Source organism: Pristiophorus japonicus, chromosome 21 (assembly GCF_044704955.1).
Source record: "Pristiophorus japonicus isolate sPriJap1 chromosome 21, sPriJap1.hap1, whole genome shotgun sequence".
Taxonomy (NCBI): domain Eukaryota; kingdom Metazoa; phylum Chordata; class Chondrichthyes; family Pristiophoridae; genus Pristiophorus; species Pristiophorus japonicus.
In genome coordinates, this window is record NC_091997.1 from 65226796 (window position 1) to 65247677 (window position 20882).

Consider the following 20882-nt stretch of genomic DNA (forward strand, 5'->3'; position numbering starts at 1 on the left):
TCTATTAAGGCTCCAGCGTTACATTCCCTCCCTGCCCTTCAGTTCCTCTAATGCTGCGAGAATCCAGTCCAACACTCCTGCTCACATCACTCCCGTTCTCTAATTCTGCAGGATTGCAGCTCCACGCTTCTGCTGCGTGTATCTCTCCCTTTCTCTGTAATTCTATAGGACTGCAATTCCGTGCCTCTGACTGTGCATGTAACTATCGCCTTTCCCTGCTTGATGTGACATTGCACCAGATAACCAACATGGAAGCAGAAAAATCCACTCAATGTGGGAACACAATATCTATTGTTTACTGTTGTGTGTTTATTAGAATATTTGCTGCTAAGCAATCATGTTTTGGCAGTATAAAATATTGAAAAAGGATCTATAAAAAAGTGAATTTTATGCTGGTCACCCTGAGAAATCTCACACTTTCCATATCGGGCACGCAGTGACAGCATTTAGCACCATTCCGTTCCAGCAATGTAAATCTACCTCTACACTGATGCGTCAAACATTCCCAGGTCAAATGCAGAACAAGCTGGACACAAAGTAAAGCACTCCAAGGTCAAGTACAGCATGGTATAGTAAAGTGCGAAAGGAGGGAGGATGCACAAGGAACCAGAATGTCAGGGGGAGGGAAGGGAAAGGGAGTGGTGGAAAAGAGGGTTTAGTTCAAAGCAAAGCTCCCTCTACATTGCGCCATCAAACACTCTCTGCAGGTAGAGAATAGTGAATAGGCAAAACTTATCCTACACTCTCCCAACAATGTGCCTAGGTCCCACCACAAGAGCAATCTACACTCAGCATTTTCCCATTTCCCACGATAACTATCTTGTGGCCATTCATACAGACACTGAAAATATAGACAAATTAGCAGAAATTTTCTGGGCTCACGTCCAAGCGACTACCCAAGACATCGATTTCAAGCTTTAATTAATTATATAAATTGCGGATCATCATTTTGGTAGTTAATAGATTTAATTACTTGATTTAATTACTTGATCTACATGGAGTTAAATTTATATTAGTTCCATTTTTAATAAACATCATTTTGGACAAAGTATCACATGGACACATCATCACACGAATATAAATAGTTGCATCGTTGCAACGTGTGATAGACAATAGTGGCCTGGAATTTGGTTGGTTGGTTCAGGGAGGAATCTGCCAGAGTTTTTCCTGAAATTAGCCCACTGATTTTGCTACCCCAGAAAGTAGCTTTACTGGTGGTTGGGGAGGATGGTGCACGAGGCTGACTGTCGGATGGACAGGGTGAGCATGTGTAGACCCGATTGGCCTTTTTCAATTTTCTTTTTGCACATTTATAAATATTTTACAATAGAAAGCAAACACAAATCCAGAAAATAAATCTACCAAATAATTACAACAAATTTTTCTGAACCAAACCAGTGGATACAAGTATAAAAAAAATAAGATGTAAAGGGGCTACAACACACTTATTCTCTACTATAATGTATGCACTGTGACTATGCTCACAGGTCTGTAGAGCTGTTGAGTTGGGAGTGGCTTAGCCAGTCACATGATGTTCACAAGACTCAATAAAACCCCAGCCAGTTGGGTTCGGGGGATCCATGATGGGGCAGGTGGTTGTGAGCCTGGTGCATGAACTGGTAATGTGTCGTGTGATTGTTAAACCTTTGTTAATAAACCAACTAATTCTTAATAGCAATGTGTTGCTAGGAATTCTTAAGCAAGGAACCCATGAAGCAAATACATTACATCTACCATCAGGTCTGAATATAAAATGACTAACAAACACGTTTGAAACCACGATGTTTAATTAATGTTGTGCAGAGTCTGCCCTGCATCCTCGTTGTAGTGGGACCGAGACTTGTCACACTCTATCTTATGTTGATGCATTTTCCCCAGGGCCTCAAAATTAAAAACATAGAAACTTACAGCGTAGAAGACCATTTCAGCCCATCGTGTCCACGCCGGCCGACAAAGAGCCGCACGGCCCTCGGTCATCAGCCCTGAAGCTTACATATAAACCTATGAACAATGAACAATGGCGGAAAGGTAAAGAGCATCCGGCCCAACCAGTCCGCCCCACACAACCACGACACCCCTTGCACCATGACATTTTACACTCCACCCCAACTGGAGTCATTCGATCTACTGGGAGAGGCAAAAAGATAAAGACCTAGGCCAATTGGGGGAAAAAAATCTGGGAAAACTGTTGGACTCTTGAGCTGCCTTCTACGACCTACAGGCTTCAAAAACCCAAACTTTGTGTCATTGATTTATTTAATCTTCCCTCCTATTTTCAATCTTGGTGTTCGCCTGCACTATGGGCCTGAACCTTTCACCCAAGTTTTTCAAGACTGTAAAAAGACCACAATCAACCTGGATGTTAGACGGCCAATGCCTTTAAAGAACGCATGTATTTTGTACAGTACTCCATCCTGAGCCATTTGTAAGTTATTTTTCCGACATCCGTAGGTTCAGCCCACTCCACACCAGCTCTTGATAAAGAGATAGCCTGCCTCCACAGCGAGACAGACATTGGCAAGTTTCTTCCTCACTCTGGGAAAGCTGTGCTGCACAGCCAAACACAAGTGACCCTTGGTGACAAATCAGTGTCCGATCATTCCAGTAGCGCTGTGCAATAACGCACCAACACAATTACGCGGCTGTTAACTTGGACTCCTGAATATTCAAGGAATACAACTTACTTGCTCAGTTTGTCTTTGGGCAAAAAGAACAAGGCGCTGGCCCTGTCCCTGGCAGTGCCATCTGTAGACTCTTCTCTTGTGCTTGCAGTTCCTTTCTGAGGTTTAGCCTGTCGTGGTCGCTCTGTACCAGGGACAGGTTCACGGGGCTCCAAGCTGAGTTTAGGGGTCCAGCCATCTAGCTTATTGATTTCCTGTTGGCCACTTGGTTGCAGTTCATTCTTTTCAAAAAACATGCTGATGGGTCTATCTTTCACAGCAGGGTAACCTGAGGTAAAGTCATTTTCAGAAGACTCTGGAGTGCTTAACATTTTAGACTCAATGCTGGGTATTGAAGAAGCATCTGAATTGGTACTTGGATCCCATTTTCTCTCTGGGTGCAAGACAAGATATGACTGAGGCCTGTCTGCTTGCTTGCTTGCAGGTCTGAAAGGAACAGGAAGAGAATCATTCTGTCTGCTCTGCTCTATCTTTTGCAGTGCTTCCCCTCGCTGCTTCTCAAACATGTCCTTCTCTTGCTTTTCAAAGATTTTACGTTGTTTCTCCAAGATTTCCGTCTGCTGCCTGATTTGTTCCATCATCTCCTTCTCGTTCTGCTGCCGTTTCTGCTTTTGTCTCTCTGCCTGCTGTACATTTAACCGTTCAAGTTTTTCCAGAATTGCAGTATGAGGGAAGGGATCTGTGCCTTCAGGGTCCACTCCGCTAGGTAGTTCATCTTGAGAAAATTCGCCATCGAGTGGTTGATTGAGCGAGGCTTTGTCACCTTCTGCTCGGTCAGTTTTGGGTCCAGCAATAGTGTCTTCAATTGTATAGTGGTCAGAACATACAATGCTAGTGTCATTTGGCTTAGCGCTACTGGACAGACTGTCATGATTTGGCATTAGGCTAGAGAGACTACAATCCGGTTTAGGACTCGAAGACAGACTGTCTATAGGTCTAGGACTGGGAGATCGATCTTCAGAATTTGATCTCTGAAAATTGGACTCTTTATTGGCTGGTCCTGGACTTGTGGAAATAAGACTAAGGTAATTAGTGTTTGTATGAGAAGGACTGGAAGACAGGTTCTTTTCATTAAGCTTCAGGCTAGTGGACAGACTAGGATCATTTAGCTTGGGACCTGTTGAAAGATTATCCTGAGCAGTATGTGGGCTGGAATCAGAGGCTAGTTCATCAGAAACAGTTAAAGACTGCTTTCTCTTCTGTCCGTCATCAAAGCTGGGCACCTCAAAACTACCCCTTGAGCTCTCGCTGTCTGGTGTTCCCTGAGGAGACAGGGAGTTCACGCTATCAGAGACCAGCTCAGTAGACCAGCGCCCTTCCTCCGAGGGAGACACTCCTCCTGATCGCACCTTCAGCAGTTCAAGGCTGAATATGGCCTGCTCCAATTCTCGCATTCTCCGACTGTGTCTCTTGGCACGCACCACTTTCTGTTTGTCAGGGTCTCCAGTGAGGGACTTGGGTCTCTCCCTCACCGTCACACCCTGCAGAGCACTTGTACTATTGGCAAAGTCAGAAGTTCCACCCTGCAAATCTACAGAGGTATCGTTACATTCAGGATGGATTTGTTGACTGTCATTTTCCTTTGAAGTGTGGCTCTCATTTAGTTCATTTTCTAATTTGTTTAGATCAGCACTGGTGATTTCAGGAAGGTTTTCATCCAGGATGGGTTTGTCCAAGGTCTCTCTTTCTTCATCACCCAGCGCTTTTTTCTTTTGTTTGAGTTGCTGCCTTCTCAATGCTTGAAACCTGAAATGAAAGGTAGGAATTCAATTCTGAGCATTTATGGGGCTGCAATCTATCTATGCACATTGTTCTGATTCAATGAAAGAGCAATAGCGTGGAAGGGCTCGGTGGATAAATATACCACCCATTCAGACTGGAAGGTTGCAAGTTCAATCCAGAGTTTGTATTGAAGGTGCTGCCACAGCTGAGGATGCACAGATGCTACAGCGCCCAAGTTGGGGAGAGGGTGTGGAGCAAATGATTGATTTCCAGCGACTCTAACCAGAACATCAGTCCTTTAATGCTAAATACAAGATAACAGTGACTGTATCTGTGGCTGACCACGCATCCCATCCACATTTAGGAGAGACAAACCCAGCCCTGTACCACAGTTACCTGCGCCGCACTACGAATCCTCGGTTTGCTGCCTGAAGCTTTATGATGCTGTCCCTGAATGCTTTGTACACTTGCATCTCCTTGTACCGTCGCCAGTGTGTCTGAATGCACAGCGCTGCCAGCCGGCGTCTGCAGTGACCACGCCAGCACCTCTGGATGACAATTGCTGCATCGTGCATTTGCAAGAACATCTTTCTCTGCCTGTAGCCTTTCCACGTGGCCTGAATACTGGTTGCTGCTGCGTTCAAGACATCGGGGTCTGTGCAAATGAGACTCCGCTTCATTTTGTAGTTTCGCCAATAATTCTGAAAAGAAATATGGGAGAAAAGATTAGATTTGGAATATCTGTAACTACTGCCACGAAAATCAGTAAAACACAAACTGACGCTTATAAAAGGGTACCTACAATAATCACTAAAAACATGAAATGTAACTTAGAGAGAGATAATACATGGCCCATGGAATAATAAGTCATAAGGAACTTGTTGGAACAGTGGATTAATCACTGGGCTTTCACCTCTGCCTCTTGGGTTCAAATGCAGTTTGTGAAGAGTCCTGTACTATCAGTTTGGGCAGCTCAGTCCAGTTCCTAGTGAGTGCAAGCCCACAGTAAACCTGGCCCTGAATTGGCAATTTCACTGACGAGAGCAGCCACCCAAAAAACAGCTCTTTTCAAACCTTCAGACACACGAAACTCAAACAGGATAGAAATAATAGCACAAACAGAAGTGAGTGACGCAAAGCTTTGTGGCCCAGGCAGCATATGGCGCACAGGCTGCAGTTTGGACACCGGAAATGTATGCAGCTTATTATTGCTAGCCTTCAGAGAAGCCTCCTCCCAAGGTTGGTTAGATTTGTGTCCAGGTTCTACTAACTTATAACTGAACCACAGCAGCTTTCAGTCCTGTACGAACCTGCACTATAACTGCTGCCCGCTTCACCTGGACAAACTGTCGGCGCTCGAGCACAGCACGAAACCAGCTCTGAAGCAAAATGATTCGTCGCAGGACCTCCTTGTGCAGCATGTCCTGCAGTCTTTGACGCTCACGCTCCTTCATGAATATCTATGGAGCACCAGAGAGAAAGAGAGAGAGATATGAACAAATAAATACACTCGGGCACCGGTCAACTGAAAGATTACAACAGATTCCCCTCATACAGCACCTTTAATGCAACAAAACATCAGTGAAGGGGACAAAATGGTTTGAATGGGGATAGCGACCAAAAGTTGAAAAAATAGTCAGAGGAGGGGAGCTAAAGCATTGTAAAGGCTCTTAAAGTTGGGCGTGATGCAGCACGGCAGAGGGGTTTAGGGCTGGAGATCGGTGCCAAGGCAAGTTGGGGTAAGGCAATGGGGGATTGTAAATAAAGATGGGAATTTTTTTTTAGGGGGAAAAAAATCTCGACTGAAGTTCCTGCTCACTATCCAGTGACGCCTGCTGGAAAGTATGTGTGGTGACATCAAGTGGGGACAGCATCACGCTCAAGTGCAATGCCCCAAATGTACAAACTTATCCCAACAGCCATGATCCAGGCTCAAAAATTAAAACCGGTCGGAGAAGGAAATCTGCTGGCTTTAGTCATGCCCAGCATGAATTAATGCCTTCAGAAAACAAAAGCGGAAGAAGCAGGGATTTTTTTCGATATATTCTTAGAACCCTCGGTGCAATTTAAAGTTGCATCATTTTTTGCAGAGATTACACGAGACAGATCTAGACTGTGAAAGAAATTTCAGAATCTAAACAATATGATCTTTCTGTAAGCACTACACAGTAGGACACAGATGTGCACCTTATGTTTTTCAATTGATACGAATTTCCGTAGCAGCTTTTATTATCTGTGCAGATCAGATTCAAATGAGCATGTGCTTCAGCTGTTTCATAACATGAAACTGTAACCTACCATCGTTTCGCCGACTTGATAACTGGTTGTATTGAGGTTCACATTTCTCACAAACTCCCTGATACTGCACTGAGAAGAGACGGTGTCTTGTGGCAAAAGCACATGGAACTGAGCCACAAATTCCTGAAAAATGAGACGGAAACATTACAAAATGCATTTCACTTCAGTTGTATTTATGCACTGAGCGCATCAGCTGGACATCAGTGTGTTTTAAATAAAACATCCCCCCGCTAAGAAGGCATTATAGCCTGTAATAACTGGGAGGACAGATCAGATAAGGATTACATTTCAAATCAACCAGGATGCACTCCCCCAATGGAGTATTGGGAAAATACATCATCAGATGTAGTATCAAGACAAATACACTCGAGGATGGTCCCAGGCTCCAAACCCGCCCTACATGCTGAATGAATTGATCTCAGCAGAGGCAGCAGTTGGGACGCAACCATGGGCCTCAGTGCCACAGGGCGAGGGAGGAGAGAAGAGAAAATTCTGCCTGGGTTAGCCACCAATGATCACTAACCAGGAATCCTGCTAGGAGCATGCATGTGGCTGTTGAGTGAGAACTGCTTGATAATGCAACTACCAACATTCAAAACAGCCTGATGACACTCACTGACACGCTGGGTTTGGATGTGAAGATCGGCCACTTGGGAGTGGTACCGGAGAGTGCCAGCATCCGTGTAGCCCGGCGAGAGTTAGTGCCTTCAGGAGAGGCGAGAAACACACAGGACTTTAAAAAAAAAATCTCCCCACAAAGGTAAGGTGGCACAATTGAGCCAACCATAAATGGGTTAGAATTTTTGGGCAGTCTGCCCTGAACTGACCCCAGCCCTTCAAACTCAAAAGCATGCAGTCAACAGATGTTAATGCTGACAAAATCTTCTCAGGTCTGCATTTATTCATCAGATGCATGTTTGCATTTGTTAGAAAGTTTAAAAAATGTAAACCAACCAATTCAAGCGCCTTAAACCGGGCCAAATTCAATCATGTTTGACCTTTCAGTTCAGTGATGTGTACATGCCTCAATCGTCGTTAGTGCAGTTCAAACTAAAATCGATTGACCGACAATGTTTCTATTGCACTTTTTAATTGACACCATCCATAAATCGGAATCAAAGCAGAACTGCGCAATGCACTGCAATTCCCGTGCCCCCAAATAAGCAGAGGTTCTCACCTGGAAGGTGTACTTAATACTGTAGCCCGATTGTCGTATCCTGACCGTTTCCAGCATGCCCGTGTACCGCAGCTGTCTCAGGATGAGGTGATCATTGAATCGCAATGGAAGCTGCAATGTTGGCAAAAGGTCAGAGAGCGGCAAGAGGCAATGCTCTCAAAGTAGCAATTCACACAGGACAAATTGTCTAAAGCTTTGAATACATCTCCCAAACCTGGGAAGGCCCCGTTCACACCCATCTCACACTCCTAGACAGAATACATGACAAACACTTGTCATTTGACAGGTGACCTCTCTCTCACTTCTAAACATAAACACAAACTCTCCATCTCTTCCCTCCAACACCTGCCACTCCCCCAATCACCACCATGGCTAACTTCTATGGCAATTGTTCCTCTGAATTCTCCTCTCTTATTCCTCCTATGAAGCAAATGCACCGTTAAGCACTTCCCGACATCACCACTGCGCTGAAATCAAGATTAATCACACCACCTCCAACACTGATTCTTGACTACGACAATCAGGCTCCTCTCCCTCAGCCTTTCCTCCTTACAATCTACAGAAATCCAAATATGTCAACTAACCACAACTGCTTAAACTTATCTTGTCTTCTCCTACCCTATTCAGTCTTCATGGTATTTCAAGATAAATATGGATGAGAAATACCCTACACCCCAACCATTGTGGCATCCAACTTTTTATTAAATAATTCTAAAGTTTTCACCTTCACTGATGAACTTCCTGACTTATATTTTCCCAATTTGAATCAGTCATGAGTCTTAAATGAGGAACTCATGAGCTTCTTAGTCGCTAAGATGGAGACCAACCATTCAGCTGCCTCTGCCCACCAAGCCAAACCACCTCCGAGGCTCACTCCTGTATCATTCTCTACTTTTCCTCCTGTCTGCCCCCACACTCTGTGCGAATCTTGTCCTTGAGCCCACTCCTGCTCCCTTGCCCCATTCACACTAAGTCACTGACCAACCATTTTCGCTTTCTGGCCCCCACGCTAGCCCCCTCTCCTCAGCTACTGTTCCCCTCCATTTCAAAGCCACCCACATCACACCCCTCCTCAAAAACCTCACCCTCAACCCCTCTGCCCGTACAAACTACTGCTCCCATCTCCAAAGTCCCTTAATGTGTTGTTACCTCCCAAATCCATGCGATTCTTTCTCGGAACTCCATATCTGAATCTCTCCAATCAGGTTTCCGTCTGCCACGGACACTGAAACAACCCTAACCAAAATCACAGACGACATCCTGTGTGACCTTGACTGTTGCATTATCCCCCCTTGACCTCTCTGCAACTCTTTCATCATAGGCAGTCCCTCAAAATCGAGGAAGACTTACTTCCACTCCAAAAATGAGTTCTCAGGTGACTGTACAGACCAATACGGGAATTACAGTCTCTGTCACAGGTGGGACAAAGAGTCATTGAGGGAAAGGGTGGGTGGGGAGTCTGGTTTGCCGCACACTCCTTCTGCTGCCTGCACTTGATTTCTGCATGCTCTCAGCGACGAGACTCGAGGTGCTCAGCGCCCTCCTAGATGCTCTTCCTCCACTGAGGGTAGTCTTGGGCCAGGGACTCCCAGGTGCCGGTGAGGATGTTGCACTTCAAGGAGGCTTTGAGGGCGTCCTTGAAATGCTTCCTCTTCCTACCTGGGGCTCGCCTGCCATGTACGAGTTCCGAACAGAGCGCTTGCTTTGGGAGTCTCGTGTCGGGCATGCGGACGATATGGCCTGTCCAGCGGAGCTGGTCGAGTGTGGTCAGTGCTTTGATGCGGATGACACGATCCTCATCCAAAACTTCTCCTCTGTTGTCCAACACAGTGGATTGTCTACTCTTACTTTATCCTATTGAGCATTTTCAACAACAGTTTCTCTTCCCAACCCAGCACAGTATCTCTGGAGTCCACCCCAAGATCTATCCTTGGTCCCCTGTACTTCCTCATATTCATGCTGTCCCCTAGTGACATAATCCTTAGCGACACCCAGCTCTACTACACCGCCACTTCTCCCAACTTCTCTACTACCTCTGTATTGTCAGGATACTTGTCTAATATTCAGTCATGGATGTGCTGCAATTAACTCTAGTTAAACATTGGGAAGACTGAAGGTATCCCCAGCACAAACTCCGTAACTTCACCACCATACCTCCCTGGTATTGCGTCAGGCTAAAACAGACTGTTCACAATCACGGCATTGACCCCGAACTGACCCTGAACTAAGCTGAGCTTCAGACCCCATCTCCTCTCCATTACAAAAACTGCCTGAATCCAGCTCTAACATCACTCACTCCCCCCGGCCTCAGCCAATCTGCCTTGGTCAGCTCTGGACTGGACTATTCCAATGCTCTCCTGGCCAGTCTCCCTTTCTCCACCATCAAAACCTCAGCTGATGCTAAAACTTGCTCCTGCATCCTACGCCACACCAAGCTCCACCCCTGACCTCACTGGCTTTGTCCCCCAACACCCATCTTCCTGTTTAAAACCCATTATGGCATCGAACCTTCCCATCTCTGTAACCTCTTCCAGCCCTGGTTGCTCCTTTGGGAAGCGCCTTTGGACTTTAAAGACATTATATAAATGCAAACTGTTGTTGTATTTTTGTCCTACTCTTGCAATTTAGCATACGCCATGGACCCTAGGCTTTTACCTTGATTTCACAACCAATTAATTTTCAAGTACAGCAATAGATACTAAAAGTCAGTTACCTTTTCTGCATTTGATCGAATGCACTTGACAAAGTATGGCTCTGCCTGTCCCAGAGTCTCCATGAGTTTATTGAGAGAGGCCTGCACGAGACAGAAAATATAAAATGGTGAATTATTGCAGTACCTGGATTCTACAGGGCAAGACCAAAAGTATACAAAAAACCTAGCTCACAAAATGCAATAAATCTTAAAAACCCATAAAGTCATATTAGTCCCATTGTGGCCAGTCTGTTTATTTTGGGTGAAGAATATGCAGAGATTGGGTTCAACAATATTCTTACTAAACCACCATTTGAATTTCAAATCATTAGCTTTATTTTTTCCCCCATTTGGTCTGTTTTAGTCGTCATCGATGGCTGAGCGGTAGCACTCTCAACTTTGAGTCATAAGGTCGTGGGTTCAAGCCCAAATTCAGAGACTTGAGAAGATTATCTAGGCTGACACTGTCGGAGGTGCCATCTTTCGACGAGGCATTAAACAGAGGCTGTGTCTGCCCTCTCAGATGGATGTAAAAGATCCTATGGCATTATTCAAAGAAGAGCAAGGGAGTTCTCACACTGTTCTGGCTATCGTTTATCCATCCACCAACACCATTAAACAGATTAATTGCTTGTGGGATCCTGCAATGTGCAAATTGGTTGCTGCATTTCCCTATATTACAACAGTGACTATACTTCTAAAGTATTTTATTAGCTGTGAAAAGCTTTGGGGCGTGTGGAGGACATGGAAAAAGCTGTATAAATATAAGTTTTTTGTTTCTTGGAACTCCCTTTTCTATTAAAAACATCTTCAAATTATTTCCCTCCCCCGAAGAAAGCTTCTGAAAGGTTCTCCCTGCCCCCAGAGGCAAGTCCAATTCACCCATTTAATCTTACACTGCACCGCCTTGACTTTAGTTGTCATGTTATTTTGATGGTCCAGCAGCTCAGGAACCATCATATCCCACACAGCATGCAATCATTTCAAACTATTCTTACCCTCAATCCCACTGCTCACTGGCTATTAATCTGGCTCTTACATTGCAGGTGAAAATCAACACAGGAATAACTGCATTAGCTGCAAGTCTATTCCATAAATAGACAACTCGGGGCAGAGGGGCCGATGAGAAAAATGCTTTTAATCTCAAGTCTTGCTCGAGACCTGTGTAACCATCCCCACAGCATGAAAAGGAGAATTGGAGAATAAAAATATTGTTCAGGATGATGATTAAATACAGCGTTACAAGTGTAGGCTTTTTATGCCACAAAGACAGGACTGAAAATGTTCAGAACTGGCACTTGAGATGAATATAGTGTTTTTATAAGGCAGTGCTTGCAGTGAGTACTTCGCAAGCTGATTGGGGGAAGAGCGTGATTTCCATCAACAACTGGTGCCAATTTTCTATTTCATCATAGGCAGTCCCTTGGAATCGAGGAAGACTTGCTTCTACTCTTAAAAACGAGTCCTTAGGTGACTGTACAGTCCAATACGAGAACCACAATTTTCTATTTAATACTGTTCTAAATCAGGTCATTAAACCGTTTTTATTCAAGGCATGACACGGCTAGAAGCCAAATGATTGGGGTTATTCAACATGCACCGAGATTTAAGATACGAGAGGGACGAGTTTCGATGAATCCATGGCCTTTTCTCATCCTTGACTTCTTTACATTCCCACATTCAATTCGCTTGTTAAGTTTTATGCTGTTCTCGAGGTTAGTAGGGAGGGGCCTGAAACTTTCAGTAGAGGTGAGCAGCCCACATATTTGGGCCCAAGTTTCGAGCCGCGCCTAGAACGGCGCAGTCCCGACCTGGACGCCCGTTTTTTGCGCCACAAAGTGCGCCTAAAAAAAACTTCCAGATTCTCCGGCTCCCTGCAGGTCGTTTGCCGCTCGGTGCAGCGCAGCAGGAGCTTTAGGGGGTGGAGCCAGGTCCCTGCGCTGAAAACAGTACTGGGACCTCTGCACATGCGCGATAGTGGGCACGCATGTGCAGTAGCTCCAGGTGGCCAAAACTGTGTGGGAGGGGCCGAAGCACGCAGCCCCTAGCCCTGGCCGAATGGCATCACTGGGGCTGCGTGAATAAGGCTCCTCCCACGGCCAGCTCCTGCTTCCTCCCGACCCGACTCGACTCCCGCTTCCCCCCCCCGCCTCCGGACCAGACCCGACACCGACCCGACTCGCGCTGCCCCCTCCCACCCCGGACCGGACCCGACCAAGACACCGACTCCCGCTCCCCCCCCCGGACTGGACCCGACCCGACTCCCGCTTTCCCCCCCCACCCCCCGGACCCGACCTGACCGACCTCCCCCCGACCTCCCTCTCCCTCCCTCCCCCTCTCTCCCCCCGACCCGAACCGACCTCCCCGTCACCATCCCCCCGACCCGACCCGACCCAACACCACCTACCTGTAAATATGGTGCTGGGGACGGGCCCTGCCGGGCCCAACCCGTTCAGCCTCCCCCCTCCCGCCCATCTCCTTTCCCCCCCTCCCTCTGCCCTCGTGACAGACAGAGAATGAGAGACACACACAGACAGATAAAGAGATGGAGACACTGACAGAGACACACTGGGGGGGGGGGGGGGGGGGCATCCCAGCACGCTGTTGGAGGGCTCCCAGTGCTGCAGTCGGTAAGTAGAAAATGTTTTATTTATTGATTTAAAAAAATATATTTCTTATTAATTTTTTGGGATTGATTTATTGGTTAATTTATTGATGTTTTTATCATTTATTATTGATGATGGCTCTTTATTTGTAAAACTGAAGTGTTTAATGTTTGTAAACTTCCCTTTAAAACCCCCCCCCACCCCCCCCATTCCCTAGGCCTGATTTGTAACCTACGCCTGATTTTCTAAAGTGTAGACAAGGTGTTTTCTAGCGTACAAAAATCTTCACTTACTCCATTCTAAGTTAGTTTGGAGTAAGTTTTCACTGACAAAACTTTGAAAACAGGCGTAAGTGGGCGGACACGCCCCCTTTGAAAAACAAATTCTGTTCCAAAGTGAAACTGTTCTCACGGACGAGAACTGGAGCAAACTAAATGGCGAGAATTCCGATTTCTAAGATACTCCGTTCTACACCAGTTGCTCCTAAAAATCAGGAGCAAATCATGGCGAAACTTGGGGCCATTGAGCCAGTTAACACATGAGGGATGGCCCAAAACAAAAAAATGCACACACCTTTACACAGTCAAAGAGCTATCAGAAATCATCAGGTTACTCCAGAATCAAGCAGCGGTATTTGGGACAGTATTCAACACTCTACACACAGTACAAGAAAAGAAGACAGCGAGATGGGAGCACCAGTTGCCTGCACCGTGTATTTACCTGGAATTGGGCACTAATGCTGGGCGGCTTTTTCTTTTTGTGCAAATGGAGCAGAGACTTGGTAATGCGGTCATGAAGGGTCAGGCTCGCCAGGTACTTCAGTGACTTCACATCTAATAAGTGCTGGAGGTTTGAGATAAACAAAGGGTCACACTGTTAACCCAGCTGAAAGCATTGCCATAAACCTTTAAACATCAGAACCTGCACATTCGGGTCAGTATTAGAGAGAGAAAAATGAAGAGTAAGGAGGCATGGAAAGATCAGTGAGTAATTTACTCATTCTGTGTATCTCTACAGAGAGCACCTGCAATCCACAAAAACACAACCTGAAATTACAAGGAAAAGCTGATTAAGCTAGAAATCTAAAAACAAACAGAAAATGCTGGAAATACACAGCAGGTCAGTTCTCATCTGTAAAGGGAAAAGACGGGTTAAGACTTTTCAAGTGGGCACCCTTCGTCAGAACTGAAGGCGATATGTTTATTTTTCACATACTTATTCACTTCCCTTTTAAATGCTATTATCGATTCTGCTTCTGATGGAGTATTCCAACAACGCTCTGCATTTAATAAAATACTTCTAATTGCTCCCTTTGTTGTTCTGATGAAATTTCTTAAATTCATGCCTGCCCTCTAGTTAACAATTCACCAACCAGTTGAGAGAGTTTTCCACCTTTTACCTGATCAAAAACCCCTTGTAATTTGAGATCTCCTCTTAGTCTTTTGCTCTGTTGTTGTGAAAAGAGCCCCAGATTCCCCAGTTGCTTCTTTTAACAAAAGCCTCACATCTCTGTCAACATCTTAAGTACGTTTCTTCTATACCCTCTTCTGACTTTGACATCCATCCTGGAGGTAAGGGGCCCAAAACTTAAAACAATATTGCAATTGTGGCCTAACTATAGGTCTGTACTACAAGAGCGAGGCTGTTCCAGGTCATCTTTCCCATTAGGTGAGATTACTCGCACTCCATGGTGTCTGTGTTCCCTCCCATGTTCTCAGAGAAGTGATTAGAGACACCACTCAGGCAGAGTCGAGCAACCTGCAGTGCTGGGACCCAACACTCCATCACGGGTCTAATGTGGACAAATAGCAACTTTGTTGATTGGAACAATGGTATCTTTGGTGCGATGTTGAGCCAAGTTCAGACCCCAGTGTGCTGAATTTTCTAACCCCTATCTGGGTAGAGGACTCGTACTGGAAAGTGCACGTTAGTTATCAGGAGAGAATATGATAGAGTTCAGCTGTGGTGTTTCTCAACACCCAACATACACTATGTGGGGTCATCCATGAAGAAAGGCAACTGTGGGAGGGTACTAGCAGCCAGCAGCGTGGAATGGTACTACAGCAAGGGCAAGCACCTTCAGAAGTAGGGAGGAAGTTGCTGAAAAAAATACATAGGCGCTTTAAGAAAATAATGTAAATGTGTTTTTTTTTTACAGCCTTCCGAGATCATACGCATATCAATCGCCAAGTGAGGGGGTGGCGATTAAGCCGCAAGGAATAACACTGAGTCATCAGGCTGATCATATTCAAGTCAAGCTTTGAAATGGACTTACAAATACACAAGTGCCTCTGACACACAGCCTGCTGCAGAGTCGTGTGTGAAGTTAGGGTGGGGCACTGTTTTAGGTCAGTCACTTGTAGCTTACATAGCAGTGGAGCCAAGATACCAAGTATGTGGTATGGGTGTGCCCTCTGTCCCAGCAGGTTAAAATGTTGCAAGTGAACTGATCCCATTCAAAATTATTCAATTGGTATTGCTATAAAAGATACTCAATACTCACAAAGCAAATGAAAATTAAGCTGCATTCATGTTGCAATGCTGCATAAGGCAATATCACCTCTGACACCAGTAATGTAACAAGGTGTCGATAGTGTCTCTGGCGGCACGGAGCCCCATCATTACCCTGCACTGTACCCAGGGAACAACAGCTGCCTCGGGTAGTGCCAGGTGCTGCAGGACACCATTCTGTTCCACTGCAATTGTTTCTGCATTGCTGCTTTGCACAGACCTTTCCCCAAACAGAGGGTGCGAATTTGAAGGTCACTATTGTAGTTTTTATCAACTGTGCAAGTGGAACCTTGCAGTTGTTCCCCAAGTTATCACTAGTGCCCTGAAACACTCTCTGCAATGCACAGGTAACAGAATCTCAATTGCCAGCATTTTGCAGATCCACTGTTACAAACAGACTGGAAAATGATGGGCACCATGCAAAGTGTAGTGCAACAATGTTAAATCCAACTCAAACTGCATCGGTGAGGCTGTTCATGGATCACCACCTCTCAAACCCCAGGCATGTCATGCACACCTGACCTAACCAGTGACAATTTATGTATAACTCATTAAATCCGGTGCAAGTACTAATTCGCCTGGTTTCCATTACTAGGTTTAGATTGAGGAGACATCAGTCCAGTTGAGCAGAATGGATACAGAGTGCTGGCAGGTCTGGAAAATTCCACTCACCAGCTAGCCAGTTAGTTTCCATCTTTGGTAACTAAACTAAAAGGGGAGAAGCACCTCGCCAGCTCATAAATAACAGTGCATTCATCATTCATCTCCGACAATTCACCATTTGGTTTAGCTTCTCCCATCCCACTGACTGAGTCCAGATTTAAATCAATCTGTTTATCATTTAAAAAAAGGTCCATTTTCTCCAGCTGAAGATCAAATGATATTTTTTTTAGTGAGTGAAAAATTATTCAGATTTCAGAAATCTAACTTGCTACAAAGCTATACAAAGCCCTGGTTAGACCACATCTGGAGTACGGTGTACAGTTCTGGTAGAAAAGGTATACTGGCCTTGGAGGAAGTGCAGTGCAGAGCAGATTCACCAGAATGTTACCAGGGCACCAAAGGTTAGATTATGAGGAGAGATTACATAAAGTAGGCTTGTATGTCCTAATTAAGGGGTGTTTTGATTGAGATTTTTAGGATTTTGAAAGGAATTGATGGGGTCGAGAGAAAAACCTTTCCCGCTGGTGGGAGAGGCCAAGACAAGGGGTCACACACCTCAAAATCAGAGCCAAGCCATTCAGCAGAGAAGTTAGGAAAAATGTCTTCATGCAAAGGGTAGTGGAAGTGTACAACTCTCTCCCACGAAGAGCAGTAGCTGCGAGTTCAATTCATAATTTTAAATCGGAGCTCGATAGAATTTTGCTCGCTAAGGATATGGAGCCGAGGCGGGTGGATGGAGTTAGGTCACAGATCAGCCATGATCTCACTGAATGGCGGAACAGGCTCGAGGGGCTGAATAGCCTCCTCCTATTCCTATGTATGAATAGCTTGCTGAAACTCATTGTTTGGGTTCACAAATAGATATTTGGGTGAAGTACCAGTGGTGGTGCCTGCACTGTACCCCACAAGAGTCAGGGTCTTCAAAGGGGAAGGAGCTCGAGGGGAAAAACTGGGGAACAAAATCTTATTGCCCAATTTGAAATTAAAAAAAATGTCACTGAATAGTCACTTTAGCAAATAGAATGGCATTTGCACGAAATACAATAATGAGTATTAGAGAGCACAACTTATAATTTTATGCTGAAAACATGGAAAAGGGGCTGATTCAACTCGTACGGAGAAAGATAAAGATGAAGGGTTGACATTCTCACCTTTGGCAGAACAGGCTTGGGTTTGGAGTTCCTATTCCTCCTAGTGAAAGAACACAATAGGGGTTATGCAGCAAGCACATCTCAATGTTGCCACTGCGGCAACAAGCAGTCAGTGGTACTAAAACAAACTGCTCCAATGGGTTTCTTCAATCACACACTTCTCAGGTTAGTCATCAGCAAACTTTTCTGTATAAAGGCCATCTGTAAATATCAACACACTCCCAAGGATCCAAATATAGATGCACCCCCAGAGGCCACCATAATTTAAGGAAGCCCCTTGTTCTAATTTCCAAATGAGTGCCAGCTGTCCAAAGGAGAGTAGCCCCAATTTTAGCTCCAGATGAGAGTCATTCGGACGGGGGCCGAGGCGGATGGAAAACTGCCCAATACTCTGCAGCGAGCTCCGGGAGATTTTCCCAGTCCTCATCTGCATGGGCCTCGTCAGCCTTCTTCCTGAAACCAGTGAGAAATGATAGCTGGTCGGCGACTGGGAATGGAATTTGATCCGACAGCGGGCTGCTGCTCGGGACCCGAAGCAATGGTCCTCTGCACTCAGGTTAGGAGGAGGTCGGAAGGGCTTCACGGGCCAGTGGGAGGAAGGGAAGAGAGCGAAAATGAGGATACGGGAGGCACTGCTGATCCTCCTGGCCCACAAGGAAACCAAAAAAAAATTAAAAAGTAACGTAACTTGCTCGGCTTCCTCCTGCCCAGGTTCGCTTGTCACCAGCGTGGCCTGGCATGGAAGCCGCCACAAATTCCCCTCATTGATCTTGGGTTAAAATTGCAGTCGGAGGCCCCAATGACATGATTGGAGCTCAGTCTGGCTATTTAAAGAGGGACCACGCTGCCTTCTGGCGGATGTCCTGCTCACCTGCTCAGAAGAGTAGGTTAAACTTGCAACAGCAGGATGGGAGGAGACAAGTTGCTGTGGTCATTCTAACTGCCTACCCGCTTCTTTGACCCATTATTGCAGGAATCGTTTTTATTATTAATGCTATAGAAATAATGTGCCAGTAAGTCAATAAATTCAGAGAAATGTAGAAAAGGAACATAACAGAAAACTCAAGGCACTGTCAATCTGGTGTCATGGGTTGTCAGGCTGCAGACCAAGAGAAGTTTGATGTCCTTGCAGCCTGAAAACCATCTGATGACCCGGGCTACCACCTCTTGGCAACACCAAAGCTAAACAGGGAAAGGACGGAGATAGATAGGAATGTTACAGCTCAAAAAGAATAAATAATGTAAAATGTAGAAAAAAGCAACTTTCTATTTTCAAACATGCACATTTTGGGATTTGAGTCCTTCATAGCCATCGATTCCCCTAGACTCCAAAAATCTATCTATCTCAGCCTCGAATATATTTTAGCCGATATTTAATTTACACGGCAGCAACTTCATCTGTTCAAATGTACACTATAAATAATATCCTTTCATTAAATGTTCAGATGTATTTATATGAAAGTCTGCAAAGTATGCCTTTCCGTGCCTGAAGGCTGTTTGTATTTCTAGGAAGATTACAGAAGCTGAAATACTCACATCAGGATGCCGTGAGCCCTCTCCAACAGCTTAGTGCTAGCAGAACTCAGAAAAATCCCCTCATCATCAATCAGGGAATGGCCAGAGGGAAGCCTTGCAGGCTGGACCCCTGTTCTGCCATTCCAGCTCGTCCCGTGCAGATCACTGTGTAAAACAAGGAGAGAAATGTCTTGGTTAAAAAGAAAAACCACAGACCTAAATAAAAACAGGAAATGCTGGAAATGCACAACAGGTTCATCATTATCAGGATGATGAAAGGCAGGTTAACACTTTGGCTAGATACCCTTCATCAGAATTAGCTTAGGTTCCAAGAACAGGTCCCATACAAAATGTAAATGCATTCTCTTTCAAATCCTGTAACACAAGAAGTGCATTGCATGGCATTGTCTATTGTTTCAACTGTGATTTTTCCTATACTGTATAGTCACAATACGTTATACAAGTTTAGCAACAACAATTAATTTGCGATTACTTCGTTAATGTTCTGACGAAGGGTCATCAACCTGAAACATAAACTCGGTTTCTCTCTCCACTCCACAGATGCTGCCTGACCTGCTGAGTATTTCCAGCATTTTCTGTTTTTGGTTCAAAATTTCCAGCATCCGTAGAATTTTGCTTTGTTTCATTGTTTCCCTCGAATGGAAGACTAAGATTGCTGCATGTCAGTGGTTGAGACACAAAAACCCAGACTGTCAAAACATATAAGAATTAGAATCAGGAGTCGTCTATGCGACCCCTGGAGCTTGCTCCGCCATTCAATATCAGCCTTGATCTAGCCTCTGCTCACTCAGTGATTAGCGGCCTTTCTTTCACTGCCTTTAGCAACGGTCACACAGTATTGAAGTTACAAATCCCAGAAAAAGTTAATTGAATGAATGGAAATAATTTTGTAATAATTCTCATTGGAAGGAATACAATTACTTCCATGCACAATACTTGTTGAAGCGGAGCCAGCATTGTACCAAGGTTTATTGATGCTCTGAGCTGTCTTTATTCAGATCGGTCTGCTTTACATTTTCCACTTTAATTTAACCAGCCTAGTGTCCAGTATCATGTCTGCCATGCACGTGTATTTAAATAGGAGTCTTCAGATCTTCGTTTTTTAAAAAAAGAGACACTATTAAAAGTCCACTATTGATAACCTGAAGCAGCTCCTCATGAGTCTATACAATAGAAATGTCGCATCATAAGAACAGACAAAAAAAGCTGAAATGAGTGAGAAATAAGTTCTGTCCCTCAACTGGAATCACAATAGAAATATTTAATAGAAAAAGATCAAAGTTTTCTGGTCTTCAAATCCTGCTCAATATTCTACTTATAGAACCATAGAGCAGTACAGCACAGAAAGAGGCCATTCAGCCTATCAAGTCTGCCCCATCTCTTTTCAACAGCAATCCAGTTAGTCCCACTCCCCCACTCTTTCTCCATATCCCTGCAATTGTTTCTCCAAGTATTTATCCAATTCCCTTTTGAAGGCTACAATTGGATCTGTATCCACCGCCCTCTCAGGCCGTGCATTCCAAATCCTAACCACTCGTTACTTCATGTCGCCTCGAATTCTTTTGCCAATCAAACTGAGAAACCCAGGTAAAGGGCAAGCCCCATGGAGCAAGACAGTGCCGAGGCTGAAGACAGTCGGAGAGTCCAGTTAAATCAAAACGTTGTGTTCATGTGACGCCAAGCTTGGGTTTGAAGCCCGAACATGCAGGAGGAAGGGAAGACTGCAGGAGAGTGGGAGCTCCACAGTTTGATGCTGTGGAACAGAATAAACTAGTGGCTCATGAGCCAACCTGACACAGGCTTCCCTTACTCCAGGACTCAGAGCCAATCAGGTCTGTAAAGTGA

General features: G+C 45.0%; 1 protein-coding gene across 8 annotated transcripts in view; it reads right to left on the minus strand.

Annotated features, from left to right (window-relative positions):
- Nucleotides 1-20882, minus strand: part of myo9aa (myosin IXAa) — a 285885-nt gene that overhangs the window by 49218 nt on the left and 215785 nt on the right. For all 8 annotated transcript variants that reach the window (XM_070864905.1, XM_070864901.1, XM_070864903.1 and 5 more), the window contains 9 exons: nucleotides 19038-19181; nucleotides 17502-17541; nucleotides 13897-14019; nucleotides 10592-10672; nucleotides 7879-7989; nucleotides 6702-6824; nucleotides 5714-5863; nucleotides 4800-5104; nucleotides 2685-4427 (listed from right to left, as the gene is read on the minus strand). In XM_070864905.1, coding sequence (XP_070721006.1) covers nucleotides 2685-4427; nucleotides 4800-5104; nucleotides 5714-5863; nucleotides 6702-6824; nucleotides 7879-7989; nucleotides 10592-10672; nucleotides 13897-14019; nucleotides 17502-17541; nucleotides 19038-19181 — 2820 coding nt within the window. The remainder of the gene's footprint in view (nucleotides 1-2684; nucleotides 4428-4799; nucleotides 5105-5713; nucleotides 5864-6701; nucleotides 6825-7878; nucleotides 7990-10591; nucleotides 10673-13896; nucleotides 14020-17501; nucleotides 17542-19037; nucleotides 19182-20882) is intronic.